General features: G+C 41.5%; 1 protein-coding gene across 4 annotated transcripts in view; it reads right to left on the bottom strand.

Annotated features, from left to right (window-relative positions):
* Nucleotides 1–4,966: 4,966 nt before the first annotated feature.
* elmod3 (ELMO/CED-12 domain containing 3) overlaps nucleotides 4,967–27,446 on the bottom strand; it is a 33,580-nt gene continuing 11,100 nt past the window's right edge. For 3 of the 4 annotated variants that reach the window (XM_069917735.1, XM_069917737.1, XM_069917734.1), the window contains exons 3-14: nucleotides 26,713–26,781; nucleotides 21,723–21,800; nucleotides 21,305–21,374; nucleotides 19,617–19,682; nucleotides 18,571–18,594; nucleotides 18,339–18,427; nucleotides 12,228–12,351; nucleotides 11,468–11,590; nucleotides 10,679–10,809; nucleotides 7,199–7,275; nucleotides 6,544–6,671; nucleotides 4,967–6,075 (exon numbers count right to left, since the gene is read on the bottom strand). In XM_069917735.1, coding sequence (XP_069773836.1) covers nucleotides 5,843–6,075; nucleotides 6,544–6,671; nucleotides 7,199–7,275; nucleotides 10,679–10,809; nucleotides 11,468–11,590; nucleotides 12,228–12,351; nucleotides 18,339–18,427; nucleotides 18,571–18,594; nucleotides 19,617–19,682; nucleotides 21,305–21,374; nucleotides 21,723–21,800; nucleotides 26,713–26,781 — 1,212 coding nt within the window. In that variant the 3' untranslated portion in view covers nucleotides 4,967–5,842. The remainder of the gene's footprint in view (nucleotides 6,076–6,543; nucleotides 6,672–7,198; nucleotides 7,276–10,678; nucleotides 10,810–11,467; nucleotides 11,591–12,227; nucleotides 12,352–18,338; nucleotides 18,428–18,570; nucleotides 18,595–19,616; nucleotides 19,683–21,304; nucleotides 21,375–21,722; nucleotides 21,801–26,712; nucleotides 26,782–27,446) is intronic. The other variant, XM_069917736.1, reaches the window with a different exon arrangement.

A 27,446-nucleotide genomic window follows, 5' to 3' on the forward strand; every position in this document is an offset into this window, starting at 1 on the left:
GGCCAGCTTGTCATATTCCAGTCCCACTGCTGCTGCTGAACTGTCGAACTATAGAACTGAATTCTCTCTCTGAGAAAAACCAGCTTTTTACTCTCCGCTTGCAAAACCACATGATCCTCCTAGAACAGCAAACTGCATTCAAGTCCGTTCATCTGTTGCTTTCCAAAACAATAATCCATTGCTGCTCCACAGCATGTCCGATTAACACCTACTTGTGAAATCCTTATAGGTATTCTTCAAAGTTTTTGCAAAGGCACTTGGAGCCTGGACTGTCTGACTTGAGAAGAGCTCTGAAATTTTAAAATGAGATTTGTTTTGAAGTGTTTGTATCTGTGTGTGACCTATCTAAAAACCCCACAATTTATCTCCTTTAAAACATATCTATATACAATACAAAATATAACATAATCTGTCAAGTGACATACTAAATCTCCTCAAAGTATAGCCACTGGCAAGCCTTCTTCATGATTGCATCAACGTGGAGGCTCCAGGACAGATCCTCAGAAATGTTGACACCCAGGAATTCCACTACTGAGCCTTCAATAAGGACTGGGTTGTGTTCCTCTGATTTGCTCCTGAAGTTCACAACCATCTCCTTGGTTTTGTTGGCATTGAATGCGATTGTTGTCGTTACACCATCTCCCTCCTGTTGACTTCCTCATTGCTCTTTGTGATTCTGCCGACAACTGTGGTGTCATAGACAAACTTGTAGATGGCATTGGAATTGTGCCCGGTATATAATGAGTAGAGCAATGGGCTAAGCACGCATCCTTGGAGTGCACCTGTATTGATGGTCAGTGAGGCGGAAGTGTTTCCAATTCGTTCTGACTGTGGTCTTCCAATGAGAAAGTCAAGGATCCAGTTGCAGAGTGGGATACTAGAGTTTGTAGCTCTTGACCAGCACTGAGGGAATAATGGTATTGAAGGCTGATCTGTAATCTATGAAGAGCAGCCATTTGTATGAATTGCTGTTTTCAAGGTGATCCAGAGCTGAGTGGAGAACCAGAGATCTGCTGTGGAGCTATTGTGACGATAGGCCAATTGCCATGAATCCAGATCTTTACTTAGGTATGTGTTAATTCTGGCCATGACCAGGCAACAAAACAAATAGAACTTGAGGTTTAAGTGGAGAAGCAATAATGGGTCCTTTTTAGATAGGCTTATTCCAAACTAGTGGGATATTGCAAAGATCTGTTCTTGAACCTCAGCTGTTTATTACAAGATCCCAAACTGAGACCACACCTTATCTATTAAATACAGTAAAACTCCTGGTAGATGCTGGATAAGTGTATTTGTCGGTTGCTTGAGATTGCGTGTTGCATGAATGGCGAACTAACCACGAGGGGCACCGATTTTAAACTGTAATTTTTACCTATTTATTTTCCATGAATTTTTTGCTAACTGCTTGAATACTGAATAACAGGGGTTTTACTGTATGTGGAAGGCACAAATTTGACTGAGAAAGTATGTTGTCCGGGGAAAGCTAAGAGGCAGCAAGTTAAGGATGTGACAGAGAAATTAAAAAAATACCCACACTGGTAAGAATAAGCAGGAAAGGAAACTTATAACATTGCCCTGTCGTGGAGAGCAAAACTAGGAAAGCAGAGTCTCACAGAGACAAAGTTGAATCCAGACCTCAGGCATGGTCTGCATATTCCCCCTATGACATTGTGGGTTTCCTCTAGGTTCTCTAGTTTCCTCCAACATCCCAAAGCTTGCCTGTTGGCTGCTGTAAGTTGCTCCTGTTGTGTAAGTGAGTGATCGAGTCTTGGACAAATTCACAAAAGTATGGAGACAATTAAAAAAATGGGATTCAGGTAGGATTAGTGCAAATTAGTGACGGATGGCAACAATTTGGTGGGCCGAAAGGCCTGTTTCCATGCTGTATCTCTAATCCTGCTACTATTCATTGGTAACTACACCCAATTTCCATCTTTCGCAAATTTTCAAGCCTTTCATTTTTTTAATCCTTTTACCTCAGATTTTTTTTTAAGATGAATTATATGGAAATCACATACCTCTGGTGAAAATGTCAAAAGCTACCCAATTCATTTCCAGACAAAAAATACTGTGACTTTACAGGTATTAAGCAGTTCAGGATACATTAAGTCAACAGCTTTGAAGTATTAGAGCAAACGTGAAACCTTGATGAAAGGCTCAGGCCTTTTACATCTTTGCCTCTTATAGATGCTGAGGAATCTGCTGAATTTTCCAGCAATAAAGGAAACTTGAAATGTACTGTACAACACAATATTTAACAAATGTAATACATATGTGCACAGTACTGCTACTGTTAAGAGGACAAGCTGGAGTTAAGATGATCTGTAACTACCGTATATACTCGTGTGTTTAGTCAAGTGTTTTGGACCAATTTTTCGGATCAAATTGAAGGGTCGACTTTTACACGGATCATGCTTTTGATTGTGATAAGTACCTGCATTGTTCAAGATGTCGGAGCTTGGATGGCTGGGACCAGGTAAGTCCGCATTTGGGGCTTTGGAAGCTCAGGTGGGTGGGCATCCAGGGCCTAAGAGAGAGTCTATGGCCGGGACATTGGGAACTCAGATGGGCAGGTGGTCGAGGCAAGGGTTCGTGATTGGCGTGTCGGGAACTTGGATGAGTGGGTGGTTAGGGCCTAAAATAGGGGGAGGTGTCAACTTTTACACTGTCCTATGGAAAACACATTATTTTTGGGCCAAAAAAAGTTGACTTTTACACAGGATCGACTATTACACAAGTATAAACGGTACGTCATTAGGCAGCATTGTCTATACATCCTTTCTCTCGTGAAATAGCTGATGAAATTATTGTCTTGTTTGGAAGGTTACTTACATTTATGAAGGTTTCCACATTAGGGCATCACATCTACGACACAATACATCTATTTGTTACAATACTGAAGCTTGCACTCTTCACTGTGCCAAATTTGAATGAAGCTTGGTCAATGATCAAAATATAACCTCCAATTAGAGAATTGCAATTGGTGAGGAAGGCCACTTTATCCATTATGGGTCATTTATCCATAATCATCTTTCAACGTCCACTGTAGAATACACTCGTTTTTTTTTAAATGCCTAGGTAATTTTCACCTGCACCACTATTTTCACAAGTCTTCTATGTGTCAGTCTCTTACTGTGATCCAGTGCTTTATGGATGATTCCAAATTTGCTTTTTTCAACATTATGCTGTTTCCTTGTTCTATGCTCACAATTAGGATTTACCACTTTGATACTTTTAATGTAAAGACTGTTCTTCACCCCCCTCTACGTTGCTCACCTTTCCAACAGATGCTGGGATCTGTTGTGATCTTGCCGCAGTTGCTGCCAGAGATCAGCATTTTTATGTTCACTTCCAACAATATGCTCAAACTCACACTACGCTACCTAGAAAATCTGTTCGATTAGATCAGAAACAAAACAAAGTCGAGAGACCGCAATAATCTCATCAGCAGTTCCTCAATGCTCCATTGTTTGCTCCTCTACATTTATTGGACACATTCAGTAACCTTGAGGTCCAAGTTCCTTACAACTCAACGAAGTCTCCTTCCTGAATGTAAATGAGGTTAATGAGAGTGGGGGCGGAAAGATTGGCGTAACGCCTTTACAGCGCCAGCAATTGGGACCAAGGTTCAAATCTATGCTGTCTATAAGGATTTGGTTCGTTCTCCCCCTTGTCTGTGTGGGTTTTCCCCGGGTGCTCCAGTTTCCTCCCACTGTTCAAAACATACCAGAGATGTAGGTCAATTGGGCAGCACGGACTCGTGAGCTGAATGGCCTGTTACCATGATGTAACGTCTAAATTTTTTAAAAATTAAATTTTAAATTTTAAAAACAGCATCCTCTTGTTTTATGCATAGTTTAAAAAGAAATCCAAGCCTACTACGGCTTGTATGCTTTTATATTAGTTAACTGCAAGTCATGAACCTGGTGATGCATCCTTAAACTGCAAAAATAATGTTGGATAAGGGCACTCATGGTAATTTTCCAATGTTGTCCTCAGAATAAGGGGATGCAACGAACTTGAGGCTTATTGGAAGTTGGCATCTACAAATGGCTGTTCACTTCATACATGCAGTTGGGGGAAAAGCAAACTGACCTCTTGACCAAGTAATAATCTGGCACAAAGGGATCTCGCAGTTTCATTTTGTTTCATCAGTTTGCAATGCCTACTTCTACTTCAGAAACAATGAAGATTTTCTATGGCTCCTCCACCATTTTTTTAAAATGGAATTTATAGCAACTTTTGCACTTGTAATTGTCACAAAACAGATTTTGTGACATATGTATGTTTATGACAATAAATTCTGATGTGCACTGTGTGACCGATCATTTCTAATGTGCAGAATTTGTCCGTCTTTGCCCAAGTTTTATCAACACAGATCTTTGTGTTGGTAATTTACATGTAACAATCTACTGCCTTGTAGATTCCTGTGAACGACTTTCTACTGGAAACAACACACTCTGATACGTTTTAAAATCCTGCAGTGCTCAGGGATAAATACTCCATGAATTTTGAATCTAAATTCACAAGAATTAATGAAAAATTATTTTCTCCTCAAAACATCAAGCATCTCAGAAAAATACTCCATGCCTCCATTATGTGTATTGAAGGGATTTACTCTATTTGCTGCAACTTGTTCGATGCTAAAGTAATGAGAGCCACGGCTGGAAATTCAACCTCATCTACCTCAGATCACTGAAGGTTCCTCATAGTCAGTAACTTTTAACAAGCCACAATTAAGTGCTCCTGATAACGAATTTAGGAATAAATTTAAAACTTATTAAAATACACAGAGAACAAAATTGAGGCTAACACAAAATGTTTTGAAGTTCTAACATTACTGGTACTATAACGAGATTCATGGTCACACAGGATGATGGACAAGTCATATGTCTGATCTGTACTCACTAGTGTTGAAGGGGAACAGCAAACTGAAATAAAATTAAAGCTACACAAGGGACAACAATTTGCACAGCTGAAAAGTTTATTTTTAAATGATTGTGAAGATTTAAAATAGAAAGATGCTAAAATCGAACCATATGCACCAAACTCGCCTGTCACTTGCAACTACTTTATATGAAATCCTAAAACTGATGGGTTTGAACAAGTTTTCAGCTCATCTGGAATCAATCTTCTTATCGGGTGCCTGGCCCAAGACACGCTGTCTAAACAAGTACTGCTCAGTGAGGAAACTGTAGATCCGTGTGGGTCTGTCAGGTATTACATGTCTTCTGGTTACATCAAATACTTAAAAGTCAACTAGCTTGTGTGGTTTAGATAACAATCAGATAGAGTCACCTTGAAAAAAGGTTCTTCTCATTCAGATGAATGATATGAACCAAAATCATTTTGCCCATTCAGAAAACAGATACAATGATATTGCATCCTCAGGCTCTCTCCGTCTCGTTACTGACAACACTAATTCAGAATTAAAGCTAACTAGTGTCACTTAAAAAGTAGAGTTCAAACTGTGCCCAGTACAGATTGCTTTACTGTTAAGAGGAAAAAATGTGCTCTCCTCTCCTGAGTGTTTCAACCAGTTTAGAAAGATAGCAGAAAGCTTCTGTGTACGAGCATTTTCTGGACACAGCATTCAAGTGTTCAAGCTAGGGCAGCACTGAATATATGAACTAATACAGCAAGCCTACATTAATTACACATTTGCAAGCCACTGTCATTAGATGAAGCCAAGGTCCTACTGCACTGATGTTGTGTATGGTTGGTGGTATAATGTCCAGTACTTGAGTGGTACATGCCGTAATAGTAAAACTTTCAGATGCTACATCCCTGCCAAGTGCCAATGTGGATTATCTTTCTCAATTCCCATCACTTACACATTGCTTCAGATGAGCCGCACCTCACCCTCAGGTTCTGGCTCCAGCTCACACACGCCCATAAAGTTAATCTCTTTGGTGTTTGCAGCTGAGGTGGGTTTTGGCCTCATGCCACCAGCATGGTTAGCAGTGAGGGACACCTTATCCGCAGGCAAGTCCATCCCATTCTGGCGCTCTGTCAAGTACGTTTCCAACTTTTTAAGCAGTTGCTTTGGATTCTTTTTGGCAAATGTTTCAACCTCTGCAAGGAAACAGGAAAGGTATTTTATATTCACAAAATTTTGAAAGGTGAAAGGGAATTTCAGAGATTTGAATGATAAAGTCCAAATACAATGGGTTTCATTTCAGTCTCACATTGGGGTTAGTTCTAATGCACTGCAGCAAATAGGACAAAAATATTTTTCACATTTTTGTGAAGACAGCTTTTCAACCTTACATAGCGAAGGTAAAGATACATGACCAACATTTCGGACTTGAACCTTTCATACCTGATTTTACATCTTTCAGTCTTACCATGATTTGTCATAAATCTCTTATAAGCAGCTTAATGTGTGGTGGTCCCATTCTTCAAAATCAATTTATGCATAAACATTAGTGCAACTTTCAATATTGGGCGATCTAATGTGAGAACTAGTGAGATAATCTAATGTTTCCTCTCATCAAATGTTCAAAATAATTTCACCAAAAAAGAACACATCACATTTCTCACCTTTAAGAACGAATCCTGAATCAGAGATGGTTTTGTGTTGTGTTTTCCAAATCTGGTAAAGATGCAGGAACGCTGCCACGTAGAAATCATTAAGGACTCCAATCACTTGCTGTCTTCGATTACATTCTCTGCCACAAAACAAACACAATATCGAATACACCCAACACTTTCCAGAATTATAATAATCCTCTTTCAGACAAGAGTGTAGTCAGATCTTTCATTTTATTGCCTCTAACTTTATCTTCACCTCCAGTCCTTCCTAACGTACCACCCAGACACCCAACTACCGTTGCTACTGGGACGAAGATGCCCATCTCATCCCTTTGCAGGAACCCCTTTGCAGCCAGGATGCCTGGAGAGGGGGTTATCCTTGACAATATTTACATTGTGTCTTTATCACTGATTGAAAGAAGTACTGATCAATGCATAAATGAAGAGTCAATACAACCATTTTTTTTTAATGACACATGGTGATTCTTAAATTATGAATCTTAATATTTATGATCCCAATGATTTATTTATTTGGAATGATGTGGAGGATGAAGAAACATTTTATCTGCTCTCTAAAGTAATATTTATACATGTTCTCATATTTGCCTTCTCCCTACTCTGTCAATGACCAGGTTAATTGAGCATCATATTCTATGTCACCTACTTGGATAGACATTCTTCCCTCAGAGCCTGGATAGCAATTCTGGTGATATTAATGGACATTAGACAGAAGGGGAAATTCTGAAATAAAAAGCAAAACTGTCAGAACAGGAGATACTCATAGAACATTGACTGAGCAAGCAATAATTAATTCTCTCACCAATATGAAGATCAAAATGGGTCTGAATTAAATTTGTTCAGAAGATTTTAGAGTAATTTTATTCAATCTAACAGGAGTGCACTATTAAAGAGTCCTGGTGCTATTAAAAAAATGATCAAGACATTCACCACCAAGATTAATTATAAGATACAGTATTCCCTTTGCAGAATTTTTAAATTTAGACCATAATACAGCACGGTTGTGCCAAATTATATCCCATGAACCTACAACCACAGTATGTTTTTGAAAGGTAGCAGGAAACCGGAACACCTGAAGGAAACCCACAGACACAGGGAGAATGTACAAACTCCTTACAGACAGCGCTAGGTTCCAATCCTGGTCGCTGCCTTTCTAACAGCATTGCACTAACCACTTCACTAACCACGCTGCCCCTCTATGAGAATCCCAATGAGAAAAATCCTGCTGCAGTCAGGTGGTTCATCGACCACATGATTTGCATAGTGGTTAGCGCAATGCTGTTATGGCGCTAGCAATTGGGACCGGGTTAAAATCCCACCCTGTCTGGAAGGAGTTTGTACGTTCTCCCCGTGTTTGTGTGGGTTTTTCCCAGGGACTCCAATTTCCTCCCACTGTTCGAACGTACCGGGGCTTAAAGGTTAATCGGGCAGCACGGGCTTTTTACTGTGAGGCATGTATAATTTTTTTTTTAAATCGCAGCCAGTCAATAAGAGGTGTGATGCTGTTGGAGGCGGGAGATATAAAGGAGGTGAGTTAGTCCTTCACTCAGTAAAAGGAAAAAAAGCTCAAGTGGAGTGGCCTGAGTGTGATGGAGACTTTGATGTGAGAGGCTTCAGACTGAGGTAGGATCTTTGTAGGCAGGTTTGGCATTCAAGGCAGTGGAGTGTTCCTCCTGGGATGTGGGATCTCTGTCTCCCTGTTGACTACATTTGTGGAAAGTGTCCCCAGCTTCTGACAGACAGGGATTCTCTCTTCCCTTATCTGCTGGAGCTATCTCCTGTCCCCTTTTTGCCCTCCTGATTTCCCTCGAGTGCACTCGAAATCCACTTGATCCCAGCTGCTTATACCTGACGCACGCTTCCTTTTTTCTTGAATAGAGCCTCCAGTCCTTCCTAACGTACCACCCAGGTAGAATAGAGAAAGGCTAAGTGGTTGGGCCAAGATTGGAAATGGAAAACAAAGAGCAACACAGTTGGCGTATTACAGCACCAGGATTCGAATCCACACCTTCTGTAAGGAGTTTGGACATTCTCCTCATGATGGTGTGGATTTCCTCTGGGTGCTCAGGTTTCCTCCCACCCTTAGAAACATTCAGGGTTGTAGGTTAATTTGGGTGTAATTGGGTGGCACGGATTTAAATGGGCGGAATCTGCTTCTACCGTGTTGTGTTCTTTTTCATTAAAAATTTTGGCTAGAAAAGTTTACAAAAAAACAATGTGAAAATGGTGAGAGATTGTAAAACTGAAATTAAGAGGGATCTGGGTATCAAGGTGTATGATTCTCAAAAGCTGACATGCAAATATATTATGAATATATTGCATATCTGAAATATAAAAATTCTAGCCTGGCCACTGAATGCTGAGAGGGAGCAGTGAACAAAGCTGGGCCCTGTGCAAGCCTCCGTCGTCTCACCTGATGGCCACAAAAAAAAATCATGGGATGGCAGCAAAAATTCTGCACTGAAATTTCCTTCCCTGGCCTTGAGCACTAACCAAGGGAGCAGCTTTTACAACGATCCTCCTGACAGAAGACGTCTCTGCACATGCCAGGAATGGAAATGTCAGCCCGCTGTCAAGTACGGCCCAGGCCCACACTGTTCTGTAAAACTTGTTCTTGTAACACCATAAAATGATGCTGCCCTTGTACAGTTTTAAAAGGAACTTGTTCTTGTAACACCATACTTGCACTTTTGATTTATTTTGCACTACTTGTTGTACACAAGAATAGGCTGCCTTGACTGAATAGCTTGCAAAATAAATCTTTTGCTTCACCAAACAAGCCATTCATTCAGCCAAACTAACCAGAGCAGCTAGATAACAGATCAGAAATGTCTCCATCAGCAACCAAAAGCATCAGCAACTGTTGCAGTTGGATCTGAACAGCCCAAGATTTATAAATGTAGAAGCATTAAATCACCAGACAAAAGCATTGACAAGATTAAGAACTTAGCCCCAGTTTACATGCTCAAACGCAGTTTTATATTCTTCAGATTTTTTTCCAACTACATTAACAAGGTTTTTGACAAGTTCCTTTTATTGAGCTTGTTCTCTATGCTGAGACAAATGACAAGTCATTGCAGGCCTGACTCCGACCTGAAAATTGTGCTGTGTAGTCCAAAGATTTTATGTGTTTAATGATAGAATATTTCAAGCTTCAAGCAATTTATATTCCATTAGTGCATTATTTTCCATCTGGGTTCTCTGTGCATCTGCCACGTATAGGCCCTTGGTCACTATTGAGATGGGAATGTGTAGGGAGTTACCCTGTACAGGGCTGTAACAAGAAGGGGAGGTGTCCTTGTACTCCTGTTAGGTAAAACATCATGAGATGGGAATGTACAGGGCTGTAACAAGATGTGAATGCATCCTTGTACTTACAAGATAAGAGAGACATTGATGGATTGAGAGGCAGGAAGCTAGCAGGGAAAGGATAGCAACAGTTTTAGTCATTGGACAAGTAATGATATGATGATGTTCTAAGCACATATCCAAGGGTATAAAAAATCACCATTTTGCTGATAACGGCAGAATGCATTCTCCGACTAACATGGTTAGTCGCAAGTGTTACAATCCGGTAATAAAGAACAAAGAACCCTGATTTCGACTCAGCCTGGTGTTTGTCTCACTCATTCATGAACAAAGCAGACCTAACACTGTTCACAAAATATCCTGTTGTGCTCATTTTGATGATTCATGCAAAATTCCCTCAAATAGCAGGGGCCTCAAACAGTAGGAAGTGCCAAAAAAATGGGGTGGGGGGGGGGGAAGATGAAGGTTTGCTGTTGCCCTTTCTGATGTTAAAAGATAAATTGATACCTGGGCTACAAGCCCCTTCTCCAATCTATCCACGATCTGCTCCTCTGCCTCCAAACCTTTCCCCCACATTCTCTCTTGGCTCATTATTCTATCTACTCCAAATCACAACTCGCCATACTGGAAGGGCAGAGAATTTGTGTATTTAAACATGCTGTGGCCTGATATGCTTTGCTTGGGCCACACGAATATCACACATGAGGGAACTTGGTCGAGTCTCTTGTGCAGCGTTAACATTAATTTATGACCACTGCAATTTTTAGCCCTTTAGCAACTGAATTTTACGTGTTAAAATGTGTGAACTTCAACTAACTTGCGTTGGATGGTGTGACAGCTTGTAAATATCACGAGCTAAAGGTAGAATCTGCAGGTCCATCACCATATACAGTGTGTGCATCAGGCCAAGGAATCCTGTTCCACGCAGGTCAGTCCCTGGGTCTGTGCCTAGTAGCAGTAGGGATGGGAAGAAAGAAAACATAAAAATCACAAATATAAACCACCACTGTTCTTTGTATTCAAAAATGTATGATCATGTATGAACTTCCCTCAGTTTTGTTAGGCAGTGTGAAATGACTTGGCGTCATCAAACAGCAGCACATCTTCACAACCACACACCCAGTTAGTTTGACACCCAAGTCCAATTCAAATTCCAACCATGTTTTGAATACTCACGCTTCGTGGGCAGCGCGGTTAGCGCCTCGTTATTACAGCGTCAGCGACACGGGTACAAATCTGGCAGTATTTGTGAGGAGTTTGTATGTCCCCCCCATGTCTGAATGGGTTTTCCCTGGGTGCTTCGGTTTCCTCTCACCCTCCAAAAACAGGTTAATTCGGGTGTAATTGAGCAGCACAGGTTTAAATGGCCAGAATCAACTTTTAAAAATTAAACATTTATAATGCTTGCGTTGCTATACTGCTCAACCCTGGTGTTGCAGTGTCTTGTAACTCTTTGAATTATAATATTATTGGGAATTCAAACGACGATATATCCCAATCTTAGGATAATACTGAATGATGCTATTTCTTAACAAACACCACTCCTATCTCATTTCAAAAACTGGATCTTGCACCACATGTAAAACATTTTGTTCCTTCTTTTTACCTTGAAATCCCAGTTGTTCCCAATGTGAGCCATATCGTGCACAGTCAAATTTTGCCCCTGTCAGTTTTTTGTAAATTGTCTGCAAAACCCGAATGTGAACTTTCTGATTGTTGTCCAGGGAGCCTGCAATATAAAAAAACATATCAACACTTTGAACAGGTAAACAATGTTAATTTTCATTACAGTGCACTATCAGTGATTACAAATAACATTTCTTACAATGCACAGTGACACAGAAATTGATAGAAAGCAAAACTACAGAGTGTTAAGCCAGGGCTAGAACACTACATCACAGAAAAATGCCTCTTCGGCCCTTTTTTTTAACCTAGTCCCACTGACCTGCACCCAGCCCATAACCCTCAATACCTCTCCCATCCAAGAACCTATCCAAATTCTACTTTAATGTTAAAATTGTGCCTACATTCACCACCTCAGCTGGCAACTCATTCCACACTCCCACCACTCTTTGTATGAAGAAGTTCCCCCTAAACTTTTCCCCTTTCATTCAACCCATGTCCTCCGATTTGTATCTTACTTATCCTCAGTGGACAAAGCCAACCTACATTTACTCAGTTTATCCCCCTCATAATTTTAAGTACCTCTATCAAATCTCCCCTCATTCTTCTCCACCCCAGGGAATAAAATCCTAACCTGTTTAACCTATCCCTGTAATTCCCTCTGCATTAAATGTAAAATACTCAGACAGGTATATGCTTCATACTAAAATATGATCCATCTTCTTTCGTATTGCTGTACTCACACTGGCCAATCGCAAAAACCAGATCCCGCTCTTCCTGCAATTCCTTGTGTAATCGTGGAGGTCCAAAGAGGAAATGAGTGATTGCAGAAAACCCTGTCCTCCGTACAGTCGGCTGGATATTCTTCTGTAAGTACAAGGAAGAGGCCAGGAATGTCTCTCACAGAACCTAAAGATGCTGTCACATTTGGAATAACATCTTTTATCCCAATCTCTTAAATCCCTGAAAACAGCTGTCAAGTTCCCAATGCCATTACTGCTAAAACTTGGGCTGAACTTGATAATTCAAGTGTTGAGTAATCTCCCTCAAGTCAAAATGCATTCAAATGACTATCATTTCTCAAATAGATGTATCCTTTATGTACTTGAGCATTCTTCCTCAGAGGAAGAGGAAAATCTTCAGGGCCTCCATGTAATATTGAAGTATTTAATTGCCTGAATTTATCTTGATCAGACTTGGTTGGTTCCTAGTCACACATCTTCAATCTTTTAAAATTGGGTGGCATTATTAGTGTAGTGGTTAGCACACCCTGCTACAGTGCCTATGATCTAGGTTCGAATCCCCGTGTCTGTGTGAGTTTCCTCCAGGTGCTCCGGTTTCCTTTCACTGTTCAAAATGCATCGGGATTGTAGGCTAATTGCGTGTAATTGGACGGGACAGGGTTATGGGTTGAAAGAGCCCTTCACCATTTTGTATGTTTAATTTTTTTTTAATTAATTTTTAAAAATACAAGTCAATATTAAGCAAAATATGTTTTTTACCTCCCAAGCATTCAGTTTACCTGCCACCCTGTACATATTGTTTAATGAATCCCAGAAACATCTTACAAAACCTCTTAAAGATTCCAGATTCGATTCTTTTATTGTCAAGTAATACAACAGATGTAATATTATTTGAAATTTCATTTAGTCACGATTAGCAGAAATTGCCCAGCATGTCTTACAGTCAGAGGAAGAGAAGCAAAGGTGAGTCCCTTCAGAGTCACTCTGTGTATTCGCCTCCAGCACTCCTGTAGTCTTTGCAACCCAAACTCCAGATCTGAACATTCAGTGCCCGACGCCCCCCTCGGGAGCCCCTCCTGCCCTCGGCGCCCTCACATCCTGGTTCCAATACCTGGTTCCCTTTCAGCCAGTCTCCAGCAGTCCACAGCCTGGTGAGAGTCTTCTGACCGCAAGTCAACAACAGCCCGCTGCCTGTATTTTTCAGCCGCAGAGCCCCTCACTGGTCCATCACCGTGGTCACCATCCCTTAGGGTCATCTCCTCCGCTTCTCCTTCTCAAACAGGACACCTTTTCTCCCCCTTTTATTTGGTGCCCTATACCAATCCTCTGCTTCTTCAGATTCTGCAACCTTGAGCCCGCTGCCAGCACAGAAGGCGTCATCATGAGCCCGGGCCCTGTCCTTGGCTCCTTTAACAGGCCATTTAGAGCCTGTATGGAGCTGTTGATAGTTGGACTGGACATTTGGACCCTGTGAAGGAGCACTGCCTCTGCTCCCCATTCTCCCTGGGTCCACACCAGCAACGCCGCTGCCATTGCAGAACCCTGCCATTTATTATACTTTAAAATTCATCGACAGCCAGCATGTTCATTGTCTTGTGAATTTACACAAACAAAAGACTAACCTAACAAAATAATCTATCTTAGTAATTCCAAGCAGTGGTGACAGAATGCAGCACTGTCAAAAATACAGTCTGTTTGATGAGATATTAACTGAAGCACTCAGGTGGGCCCCTCGTTAAGTACAATTGGCAGGGAACATCCATACATGCATTGCTTCAACTGGTATTATTTACACAGATTATCTGGTCACCATCATAATGCTGCTTGTGGGAGCATCCTGTCACCACTGACCATACATTTCCTTACATTTCATCAGTAACTATCTTTGGAGACTAGCCTTGAAGCACATCAGGACGGCCTAATATCTTAACAAGTATATATAAACACAGCTTTTTTTACAAATACAGCGAAACAAACTGCTGCAGGAATGCAGTGGATTGAGCAAAATCAGTGGAAGAAAACAAACTGAATTTAAGAAATAGGAGCAGAAGTAGTCCATCCGGCCTGTCGAGCCTGCTCCACCCACCATTCAATAGGATCGTGGCTGATCTGGACTCAGCTCCATCTGCCTGCCTTTTCCACATCACCTGTCATTCCCCAACGATGCAAATGTCTATCCAACTGTACCTTACATATGTTTAACCAGGAGGGTTCCACGGCTTCCTTGCACAGACTTCCAGGTTAACTTCCTCTCTGGGAAAGCAGTTCCTCCTCATCTCTGTCCAAAATCAACTTCTATATCCTCAAAATGTGTTTAACGACCGGATTATTAGTCATTTTATTTAAAAATAATAGGAAGTGAGGATCCAACAAGAGAGATGAGAGAAAATTTTGTATCAGAATTAAATTCCAAAGAGACCCACATTGGACAATCTTCAGAGTATTAATAATATAACCAAAACGTAAGGTTTTGTATATTGACTGCCCAATAATAAAATCTAAAGTTTGGTAAGGCTAAACCTCCATTCTTTTTAACTTTTTTTAAGTGAACTTTATTTAGGCGAGGATGTTTATTCTTCCACATACAAGAAGATTGAGACAAGGGAATCAAAAAAAAAGACAGGAATAAAAACAGGCAGTCTGAAAAAGGTATAAAAATTTAGGTAATATGTTGATTCAACCAACCAATGATAAAGAAAGAGGTGACCAATTTGATAGCGCCCCTTTCAGAGAAATTTTTCTCTGATTAAGTTTTAATGGTTTTTAGTCATTGTTACACCTAAATAGGCAATTGATTTCTTACAATTATTCAAAGGAAAAAGTTCACTCTTACGAAGATTCAGCTTACAACCTTTATACTCATGATTTATTTATTTTATTTCTAATCTTCAGGTGTCATTTCCTTCTATGCTTTCTTTAATTTTTCATTTCAATCAATTTTCAGGTTAGAAATCTTCAAAATCAACTTCCAAGAATCTTGAAACTACGACCCTAGTTCTAGTCTCACCTACCAGTGAAAATAACATTCCTGCCTCGATCTTGTTTACCCCCCTTTCATGATTTTACACGTCTCTATGAGGTCCCCTCAAATTCTTCTGAATTCCAGAGTATAGGCCCAGGCAACTCAATCTCTCTTTATAGATCAACCCCCTCCCTCATTTCTGGAATCATCCCAAGGAACCTCCTCTGCACCACCTCCAAAGTCATTATATTCCTTCTCAAGTAAGGAGACTAGAACTGACAGACTATTATTTGGGTGTGGAGTAAAGTCAAAACCCAGAGGTGCAAAGGGACTTGGGAATCCTTGTGCATGCAGGATACTGCAAAGGTGGACCTCCAGGTTGAGTCGGTGGTGAAGAAGGCATTCATATCGAGAGGAATAGATTACAAGAACAGGGATGTGATGTTGAGGTTTTACTGGTGAGGCATCATTTGGATAATGGGGGACAGTTTTGAGCTCCTTATTGAAGAAAGGATGTGCGTGCATTGAAGAGGGTTCAGAGAAGATTCCTGGAATGGAGGGATTCACACAAGGAATGTTGGACGGCTCTTGGAAAGTACTCCTTGAAGTTCAGAAGAATGAAGGGGGACCTCATAGAAGCATTTTGATTGTTGAAAGGCCTTGTCAGAGTAGATGTGGCAAAGTTGTTTCCCACAGTGGGAGACTCTAACACGAGAGGACACAACTTCAGGATTGAAGAGCAACTATTTAAAACAGATACAGAGGAATTTCTTTTGCCAGTGTGGTGAACCTCTGGAATTTGCAACCACGGGTGGCTGTTGATAGCAAGTTGTTAGGTGCTTTTAAGGAAGAGATTGATAGGTATCTGAATAGTCAGGGTATCAAAAGTTATGGGGACCAGGGAGGGAGTGGGGCTGAGTGGAAGAATGGATCAGCATATGATGGAATGGTGGCATGGATTGATGGGCTGAATGGTCCTGCTCTTTTATCTTGTATAAAACCATAAAGCCCCTCTGTACCACAGCATGCTACAATCTTTCACCATTTAAATAATAATCATATCCACTATTTTTTTCACAACATTGTACTCCATTTGCCAGACCCTTCCTTGACCCCTCACTTAACCTATCTCTGCAAACTCTCCTCCTCTGCTTTTCCACTTAATTTAACATTATTAGCAAACTTAGATATGCTACACTACAGTCTTGATTAAAGATTCCTTCTCCAAAAGTAGACTCACTGGAGCTCTCGACACTTCAGCCGCCAACCTGAACACTGGCCCCAGCTCCCAACCCAATGGAGCTCCTGACGCTATGGCCTCCAACCTGAACACTGGCCCCAGCTCCTGATGGCATAGCCGCCGATTCAAACGCTGGCCTCTGCCTCCAGGCTTTCTTCCATAAACATGACTCTCCACCTCTCATGGTCTCCAGCATTGACCCAGTCTACCTACCTGTAGGAGGTCCCGAGGATGATACTGCCAACTTCAATGTTGACCCAGTTTGTCTACCTGCAGGAGATCCCAATGTTGATACCACCGACTCTCACCTGAGCCCCGGCCACCCTCAGGCCAGAGCTTCCCACACTGACTCCAACCATGTGGCTCCCAACATAGACTCCTACTGCGGTCCCAATCTCACTGCTGGATCCCACTTCCTCACTCCTCTTACTACTCCTTACCCTTCCCTATCTCCCTACATCTCTCCCTACTCCACCCCATCTCCCTCTCTCAGCTCCCCTCTTCTCCCCAACCCTTTAACCCTCAGACCTCATCTCCCTCACTCTCACTGGTTACTCCCCTACCCCCCACCTTTGTCCTTCCCCACCACCTCCCTCTGATCTCCCCAACCCTCTCCCTCATTCCTCCATACCCCCCAATCTACCTCCCCCACCTTCCACCTCCACCCTCTGACCTCTCTATGCCTCCATCTCCCCCAAACACCCTCCACCAGGCTGATTCCCACTCTGACCCCTGCTTGGTCTTTACTATCCCCTCTAACCTTCCCCTCTCTGAGTCGGAGTATGGTCCTCAGCAGAGGCCTTACCTTCGTACCCTTCCACCCACACCTTAATGAATTCCGTGAACAAAATGATGTTGAACTCTTCTTCCATCGTCTTCGGGCTTACTTCCATTAGCCATGGGTACCTGCCTGTTTGTGGGCTTTGTGGAGCAATCCATGTTGGAAGCCTACGCAGTCAAGATCCCTCAACTCTTTCTCTGCTTTATTGACTATACCAGGGCTGCCTCATGCACCCACAATGAGCTTGTCAACTTCATCCACTTCGTGGCCGACTTCCACCCCGATCTCAAACTCACTTGGTCCATCTCCGATAACATTCTCCCCTTCCCAGATCTCTGTCTCCATTTTGGGAGACAAGCTTTCCACCAACATATGTTACAAACCCACTAACTCCCAAAACTACCTTGACTACACTTCCTCATACCCTGTCCCCTGCAAGGATTTTATTCCCTTCTCTCAATTTCTCAATTTCCACTGCATCTGTTCCAAAGATGAGGTCTTCCAGTTCAGATCTTTTGAAATGTTTGCCTTCCACAAATGTGGTTTCCCCTCCATCAACTCACCCCTCATCCGCATCTCCTCCATTTCCCACTCATCTGCCCCTTCCCCCTCTGCCCCCAGACGCAACAAACTCAGAATCCCCCTTATTCTCACCTACCACCCCACCAGCCTCCGCATCCAGCACTTACAACAGGATCCCATTACCAGACACATCTTCCCCTCTCCTCCCTCCCTCTGCCTTCTACAGGGACTGCTCCCTCCGTGATTCCCTTGTGCACTCATCCCTCCCCTCCAATCGCTCCCAGCACCTTCAGGAGGTGCCACACGCGTCCAGATCTCCTCCCTCACCACAGTCCGGGGCCCCAAACAGGTCTTTCAAATGAAGGAACACATCACTTGTATATCCACAGTGAATATATTTAAGACAAGGTTAGATAGATTTTTACAAAGCAGGGGAATTAAGGGATGCGGGGAAAAGGCAGCTAGATGGATCTCATTGAATGGCGGAGCAGGCTCGACAGGCCAGATGTATAAAACAGGCAAAGAAAAGCAATTTTCTTAATTAAACTAAATGCCAAGAAGAATGAGTATTGTATGCTCAATTTCCTTCTTTCCCTTGATGCTTACCCTGAACTCATAGAGGTCAGCCGTTTGGAAATGCTGAAGTGCTTCATTGAAGGAGATGAGCAGTGTGCATCCCGTGACATCAGTTAGTCCTACAAAGGGGGCACAGAAGAAAGGCTCATACGTGCAAGTAACCTACTGATGTTTCACACAAAACAAAAATCAAACTCTTCTTTGAGATAGTCTTAATGCTGAACCTTATTAACCGACATAAAAACAGCAAGAAAATTCTTACCTTCCTGTTCTTTCAATGGTGATTCTGAAATTTAAAAAAAAACTCATCTCGTAAAAGTGTGGGGCATGTGTTCTAAAAACATCCAGTTATTCCTGAGCTGACTACAATTTTCCCCACTTTCTGTGGAGCACTTGTGCAGGGAATAAAAGTTTTCACAACAGAGAAATGAAATATTCACCCGACAGCCATTTATTTGGCTCAGGAGGAAGAAAATGCATATTCATCTATAAAATAATGAGCCTATGTTTCATTACAAGAAATACTGGGTAGTTTTTAAGAATTGGAATTAGTCATACTGTAATGAAGAAACAACTTCACTGACCAGCAACCTATGTGAATGTAGAATATGTGCACAAGTAAATCAGTTAAATTGTCAATATTTTTTTAAAATTAATGAGTTAGGTTTATAGTTAATGAAAGATGAGATCTCTGTTAAGAATTTTCAGCTTAATTAATCACAGAGTGTGCCTACCCATCTATCTTATTTTTCTGCAGCTAACTGCACCATGCTAAATGCATCTCATTTACAAAAAGACTGGAAATGAACAGGAGTTATTAATGCATCACTCCCACAATCCTGGAGCTGGGCCAACATGCACAGTGCTACTGGCAGTGGCTCCATCCCTCCCCAGTAGATTCTGTCAGGTTTATAAATAATCCCAAATTTGTTTCTGCTAAGCATTACAGGAATGGCGACTGAATCTGGCCATTTGAATTAACTGTGTCTACTTTAAGTTATGAGGCTAAAGTTCCTCTTCTTATCTCTTTTGCTTCAGAGCTTGTGGGAGAGCCATGATGATTTCTGCCACCTCTGTCATTCAGTGATATCTCAGCTCACAACTGTGAACTTCTTGAATAATTATTTCAAGACTGTTAATTCAAATATGTCAATCCACTGCAAAACTTTGGCATCTAAACAGAAGAAGATTATTTTTCATTTAACAAACATTGAATGGTAAAAGACAAACTCCACTAATTGTTTACTGTAGTGATGTGGACTGACCATTCTGACTGAAGGAAATAACTTGGAGAAAATGGTGTTTCACCTCTTTGCGTTGTTTCCAAAGCTTCCCACTCTGCCTCTGCCTGCAACACCTCCAAAGTTACCTCTGCTAGATAAAGAGTAACAATTAGACAGTTTCTCTGGTCAAAGCTTTCCCATGAGAACAGTTTCTTGCCATGACTCCCCCATAGTACTTCAGCCTCACTCCTTGAATCTAATGATTTTTATTAATGTACATAACATAATCTCTGCATTATTCAAATCCTTTTTATTTCTAAAATAATACCAAGTGACAATAATGGACAATGTGTGCATTTTTGGTCACCTATCTACAGGAAACATATCAATAAATTGAAAGAGTGCAGAGAAGATTTACTAAAATGTTGCTGGGACTTCAGGAACTGAGTTACAGGGAAAGGTTCAACAGGTTAGGACTTTATTCCCTGGAGCATAGAAGAATGAGGGGAGATTTGATAGAGGTAATCAAAATTATGACAGGTAATCAAAATTATAACAGGTATAAATAGAGTAAATGCAAATAGGCTTTTTCCACTGAGGTTAGGTGAGATACAAACCAGAGGATTTGGGTTAAGGGTGAAAGGGGAAAAGTTTAGGGGGAACTTCTTCATACAGTGAATAGTGGGAGTGTGGAATGAGCTGCTAGTTTAAGTAGTGAATTTGGGCTCAATTTTATCTTTTTTTTATTGTATTTATTAATCATAATAAATCATACAATGAAAAAGTACTGCTTAGGAAAAACAGAATACATCAATTTTAACATTTAAGAGTAATTTAGACAGATACATGGATGGAAGGGGTATGAAGGATTATGGCCTGGGTGCAAGTCAGTGGGGCTTGGCAGAATAATCATTCGGCACAGACTAGAAAAGCCAAAGGGCCTGTTTTCTGTGCTGTAATGATTTATGGTTCTATGACAGCAAAGTCAACAATCCATCAAGAGAGATTGATCAGGCTAGGATTGATTTCCCTGAAGTGCAGGAGGCTAAGACGTGACATTATAGAGGTACATAAAATCATGATAAGGTCAATGGGCATAGTCTTTCCCCCACCCCCCCCAAGTATAGGAACCCCCCCCCCCAAGTATAGGAATCTAAAACTAGAGGACAGAAGTTTAAAGTGAGAGGAAAATAATTTAGAAAAGATATGGGGAGCAATGTTTTCCACAGAGGGTGGTGGGTGTTTGGAGTGAGTTATTAGAGGATGCTGCAGAGGTCTGTACAATTACAACAGTTAAAAGGCAGGTGCAGGAAAGAATGAACGGTACATGGGCCAAACACAGGCAAATGGGACTAGCTCAGAAGGTCAATTTGGTTGGCATGGACAACCTGGGCTTCAAGCATTATCACTCCATGCACCATAAGCCAAAGAAATTATGCATTCACTGTATTTACTCCCTTCCTTGTGAATGTTCTGGGGGACCTAGAAACCATCTTGATAACCCAAGTAAATTACAGGAAATCCAGAAAACTCTTCTCTGATTCTTCTTGCCAAGGTCCTCACGTGCAATACAGTAATTTGTTAAGCATGGTGACCGGCCATCTCACTCATTCAATACCTGCACTCCAACTAGGTTGCCTCCATTCCAGCAAGAAAAAAAAACATGTTCTTGCTGAAAGAATGTAACACGGTTTGGCACTTCACTTTCTGCCAAAATTAACCTTTCAAAAGACCACCATTCATCTCTATCAGGCTTTGGGAAAAAGAACTTACCTTCATGTTTCTGATCATTTACTCCAGCTGCAAGAGACTGCAGAAGCCCATTGTGTTTCAATGTAGAAATCTGGAAGGAAACCAATCATTATAAATCAAACATTTCACAAACCTCTGATAGCCAAAATGGAAGTGTGGCAGGCAGCCCACAGATTCTGTTTCACTCTAGCTGTTAATTCTGCAAGAGGGCGGCACAGTTAGCATAGAGGTTAGTGCAACACTGTTACAGCGCCAGTTCGAATCCACCATCGTCTGTAAAGAGTTTGTACGTTCTCCCCTTGTCTGTGTGAGTTTCCTACGGGGGCTCCGGCTTCCTTCCACACTTCAAAATGTACTGGGTCATAGGTCAATTGGGCGTAATTGGGCAGCGTTACCGAGCTGCGTGTTTAAATTTAAATTTAAGATTCTGACTACTCACGGGTATAGATTTCAGCACTGCTTTCCCGTTGCATGCATCATCAGTCACCTGTGGGCGTAGGCACAAACCCAGCAAGCCCTGAAAGGCAGCACAAGGAGGAATGTTACGCACTTGCAGATGCTCTCAAGCTTAAGGGATGTGAGGAAGCTCATACTTAAATGTGAATTCACAAAACATTGCTATTATCTTGTATTATGAGAGAGTTAAATAGTAACTCCCTTCTTTCACAAACATGTCAACAACTATAAAATTTTAAATAAAGTCTTCAAAAAAAAAAAAACATGTCAACAACTCCACTTCGGCAACATCATACTTTGCCTGAATAAAGTTGGAGCTGCAGTCTGATGCACTGAAATCTTAGGTTTGCAAAGGAAGCAGAATAGGTTTGCATGAAGATAAAGCAGCATAGCTAAAGGGTGCAATAGTGGGGATTTCCCAGTGGCCACCCATTTCAATTCCCTGCCCCATTCCCATGATGACATGACTGTCCATGGTCTCATGCACCACCAGACTGAGACCACCCACAAATTGGAGGAACAACACCTTAGTTCTGACTGGGCACCCTCCAACATCAACGTCTCCGGCTTCTGTTAGATCACACCCGCCCCTTCCTCTTTCCTATCCCAAATTATGATATTAAATCCCAATGTTTCCTTTTCTCAGCTCTGCATTCACAAAGCCACCCCCTCCTCCAATCGATTTTCACTCTTCATCTCCTGTCCTATTCATGTCCAAGTACGGGCTTTTACCGTTGGCCTGCACTCTTCCCCATGCTCCTTCTTCCCTCCTCCCCCAGCCCCTTTGCTCAGGTGCCTGTCTGCTTTTTGCTCATACCTTGATAATGGGCCCAAACAATATTTTTACCTCCTATGGAGGCTGAAAGACCTGCTGAATACATCCGGCACTTTTGTGTTTTTACTACAATCACAACGTCGACAGGATTTCATGTTTCATGGCACAGCCAAGGGACTCTCTGCACAATTGAAACTCACTTCTTTACCATCCATCAGGATAACTGTGTATTATTATCTATTTTTCATTCAATTTATGTATTTTATTGCAGTTTTTTAATGAAATTCTTGTTTCCCTGCAGCAAGTAAGATTTTGGTGCATATTGTCATTGTACATGACAATAAACCTGCCTGTTTATAGGTCAAAGTTGACAGACATCCCAAGTAAGGAACTGATGATATTAAATTTAATTTGAGAATGTATTTATTAAAAACAGAATTAATTAAATTTGTGACCCTATAGTGGTGCAAACTTAACAATATCAATATGTCCTCGGAAGATGCGGAATCTATATGGGTAGAACTGAGGAATAGCAAGGGGCGGAAAACGTTAGTGGGGGTGGTATATAGGCCTCCAAATAGTAGTTTAGAGGTGAGGGAAGGCATTAAAAGAGAAATTAGAAAAGCGTGCAATAAGGGAACAGCTGTCATCATGGGAGACTTTAATTTGCATATAGATTGGACGAGCCAAATTAGTAAAAATACTGAGGAGGAGGAATTCCTTGAATGTTTACGGGACGGTTATCTAGACCAATATGTCGAGGAACCAACTCGGGCGCAGGCCATTTTAGATTGGGTATCATGCAATGATGAGGGGCTAATCAACAATCTTGTTGTACGAGGCCCTTTGGGTAGGAGCGATCACAATATGATCGAATTCTCACTCGACATGGAGAGTGATGAAATTAAAACGAGTCTAAGGTCCTGAATTTAAATAAAGGGAATTATGATGGTATGAGACGGGAGATGAGTAAGATTGATTGGGTGGTGTTTATGGGGGAGTTGACTATGGATAGACAATGGAAAGCATTCACAGATCTAATGGAGAAATTGCAAAAATCGTTTATACCGGTTTGGCATAAAAATAAACCAAAAAAGGTGACTCAACCATGGATAACAAGGGAAATTAGAGACAGCATTAGGTCCAAAGAAAGAGCATATCAATTGGCCAAAAAAAGTACCACAACTGAAGACTGGGAACAGTTCAAGATGCACCAAAGGAGGACAAAGGGATTAATCAAGAGAGCAAAAATAAATTATGAAAGTAAGCTAGTGGCAAATATAAAAATCGACTGCAAAAGCTTTTATAAATATGTCAAGAGGAAAAGATTGGTGAAATCCAGAGTAGGTCCCTTGCAGTCGAAATCAGGGGAATATATAATGGGGAATAAGGAAATGGCAGACCAATTAAATTCTTACTTTAGTTCTGTTTTTACAAGAGAGGATACAAATAACCTCCCAAGGATGTTGGGAAACATAGAGACTAATGCAAGGGAGGAGCTGAAAGAAATCAGTATCTCCAAGGACATGGTCTTGGGGAAATTGATGGGATTGAAGGCAGATAAATCCCAAGGGCCTGATAATCAACATCCTAGGGTACTTAAGGAAGTGGCCATTCAGATAGCAGATGCTTTAAGAATTATTTTCCAGAACTCGATAGACTCAGGATCAGTACCCATGGATTGGAGGGTAGCTAATGTTACCCCACTATTTAAAAAGGGGGATAGAGAAAAAGTGGGGAATTATAGGCCGGTGAGCCTTACATCAGTAGTGGGCAAAATGATGGAATCCATTATTAAGGATGTAATAGCGGAGCATATGACTAGCAGAGAAGGGATCGGATGGAGTCAACATGGATTTACAAAAGGTAAATCATGCTTGACAAATCTATTGGAATTCTTTGAGATGGTGACAGGTAAAATAGATGGGGGAGAGCCAGTGGATGTGGTGTACCTGGACTTCCAAAAGGCCTTCGATAAGGTCCCACATAAACGACTGGCTTCCAATATCAAGGCTCATGGGATTGGGGGCAAAGTATTGATGTGGATTGAGAACTGGCTGGCAGGTAGAAGACAGAGAGTTGGGATAAATGGCTCGTTTTCTGAGTGGCAGGCGGTGACCAGTGGGGTGCCACAGGGATCTGTACTGGGACCCCAGCTGTTCACAATTTACATTAATGATCTGGATGAGGGGATTGGATGTAATATCTCCAAATTTGCAGATGACACTAAGTTAGGAGGGGTTGTGTGCACGGAAGAGGGGGGTCAGGAAGCTCCAGTGTGATTTGGATAAATTGAGGGACTGGGCAGATACATGGTAAATGCACTACAATGTGGATAAATGTGAGGTTATCCACTTTGGTAATACAAACCGGAGGGCAGATTACTATTTGAATGGCAATAGATTGCGAGATGGGGAAGTGCAGAGAGACCTAGGGGTTCTTGTGCACCAGTCACTGAAGGCGAGCATGCAGGTACAGCAGGCGGTTAAAAAGGCAAATGGTATGTTGGCCTTCATATCAAGAGGATTTGAGTATAAGAACAAGGATACCTTACTGCAGCTGTACAGGGCCTTGGTGAGACCCCACCTGGAGTATTGTGTGCAGTTTTGGTCACCTTATCTAAGGAAGGATGTTCTTGCAATGGAGGGAGTGCAGAGGCGATTCACCAGGCTGATACCTGGAATGGCAGGAATGACTTCTGAGGAAAGATTGCGCAAATTGGGATTGTACTCGCTGGAGTTTAGAAGATTGAGAGGGGATCTCATAGAGACATATAAAATTCTGGCAGGACTGGACAGAATGGATGCAGATGGGATGTTTCCAATGATGGGAAAATCCAGAACCCGGGGCCATGGTTTGAGGATAATAGGTAAACCATTTAGGACTGAGATGAGGAGGTGTTTCTTTACCCAGAGGGTGGTGAATCTGTGGAATTCATTGCCACAGAGGGCAGTAGAGGCAGGTTCATTAAATCTATTTAAGAGGGAATTAGATCTATTTCTTCAGTATAAGGGTATTAAAGGTTACGGAGAGAAGGCGGGGACGGGGTACTGAACTTTAAGATCAGCCATGATCTCGTTGAATGGCGGAGCAGGCTCGAAGGGTCGAATGACCTACTCCTGCTCCTATCTTCTATGTTTCTATGTTTCTATGTCCTGAAGGGTACAAAATCTGATGTTTGTCGGTGATTTTAGAACCAAGCAGAAAAGCACTGAAAATATCTTTCATAAAAGTAAGATATTCAGCCCAAACTGGTCTGTTACCTTGTTCCCACTCCTTATCTTCACCCAATCAACTTGAACAACTTCAATCCCTCCCTCTCTCATTGTCTCTTCCTCTTATTCACTTCAACTGTTTTGTGTACATAGGTTTCCTCATTCTCACAACAAGCTGGTTGAAGGTAATTCCCCTGAATTCTTTGTTAGATTCATGTCCTCTAATTTGGATTCAAATGGAACTACAGTAGAAGTCTGAAAATCCTGAATGTGCAGGGATTGGGTTGGCCCGCATTTTCCAGATTCTAGGGCAGTACTATAGTTTTAACATTCAAATTTAAGGAACAATAAAGAAGAGATGATCAGGTAAATTTTGACAGTTTAATCATTAGCAAAAACAGCATGCCTCATTTATCGTGCTGTTTCGCTAATGAATAAACTATCTTGTTGTTGCTGTGCATCTGTGGCGTTTACATGCAAACAAAAGACCGCTAAATTTTAAAAGTTTGAGATTTTTCTAAAGGTCTGAATTCTCGGGTGGTCCCGATTCTGGCATCCGGATTTTTGGACTTCTACTCTAATTTGTCTAACCCCTATCAAATATGGTTATGATCTTAAAAGATCTTTCAGGTCAGCTTCCTCATTCCCAGAGAGAAGAGTCCCATCCTTTTCAATGTTTTCCTGCTATCATTTATGACGATCTCACCTACACATTTTCTAGTGCCTCATTATCTTCTTGTTTTAGTCCTTACCTTGTGTTCAACTTTATACTTCAATTTTAAATCTACGGATTTTTGTAAACTTGGGTCTCCTAAACTGTGGGGAATGAATGTAGCCATAGCCACAGAAAGACTGCTATCCATAGCATTCTATTGCAATTGCATTCCTTGCTCTCTGCTATTGCCTACTTCCAGTTTCGGTTGCATACAGGCAATCCTCTCCCTGCTCCCAGCAACGTTACAGGGACAATGGCATATACGTACATTTTTGTAACTGTGCTGTTCGTGAAGTGTGCCTGGAGTACAATTCCCAATGCCAGAAAAATTCAACACCTGCAGAAAACAAACAGTTATGGGTGGTGTGATTAAAATATCTCCTTGCCAATATGGTTTAATTAAATCTCATATATATTGAACAATCATATGCTAATGCTCTACGCCGGTAGTTTTCAAACCTTTTCTTTCCACTCACATACCAGCTTAAGTGATCCCTCAGTCATAGGGCCTCTGTGATTAGTAAGGCTAAGGGATTACTTAAGGTGGTATGTGAGTGGGAAGGGAAGGTTGAGAACCACTGCTCCATACAAATGTCCCTCTCACATACAGAAACCTACATGACTAGATGCAAAGACTAAAGGAGCTCTCATTTCAAATACTGACCTCACTGTGCAGCTGGGAAGAGCTGGGAATGATAGAGAAACCATGGAAGGAGAGAGAGCTACTTGAAACATCGCAAGTTATTTAGAAATATATGAAAAAAATAGTGACACAGCAGAGATACAGTAATGGCAGCGCTGTTGGGACCCAGGAGAGCAGAGACACAATGCTGCTCTACAGGATCCTTCTGCCTGGTCGTCATGCCAACAATTCTGTACAGGCTTTAAACAGCCTGTTAGAGGAGCTGACTGTACTTCTTTATTTACATCCTGTAACCATGAAGTTCTGTGCCCAAGATGGTGCATCTACGATAGGTAGCATACCACAAGGGCTTGCAGACT

This window comes from Narcine bancroftii, chromosome 2 (assembly GCF_036971445.1).
Source record: "Narcine bancroftii isolate sNarBan1 chromosome 2, sNarBan1.hap1, whole genome shotgun sequence".
Classification (NCBI taxonomy): domain Eukaryota; kingdom Metazoa; phylum Chordata; class Chondrichthyes; order Torpediniformes; family Narcinidae; genus Narcine; species Narcine bancroftii.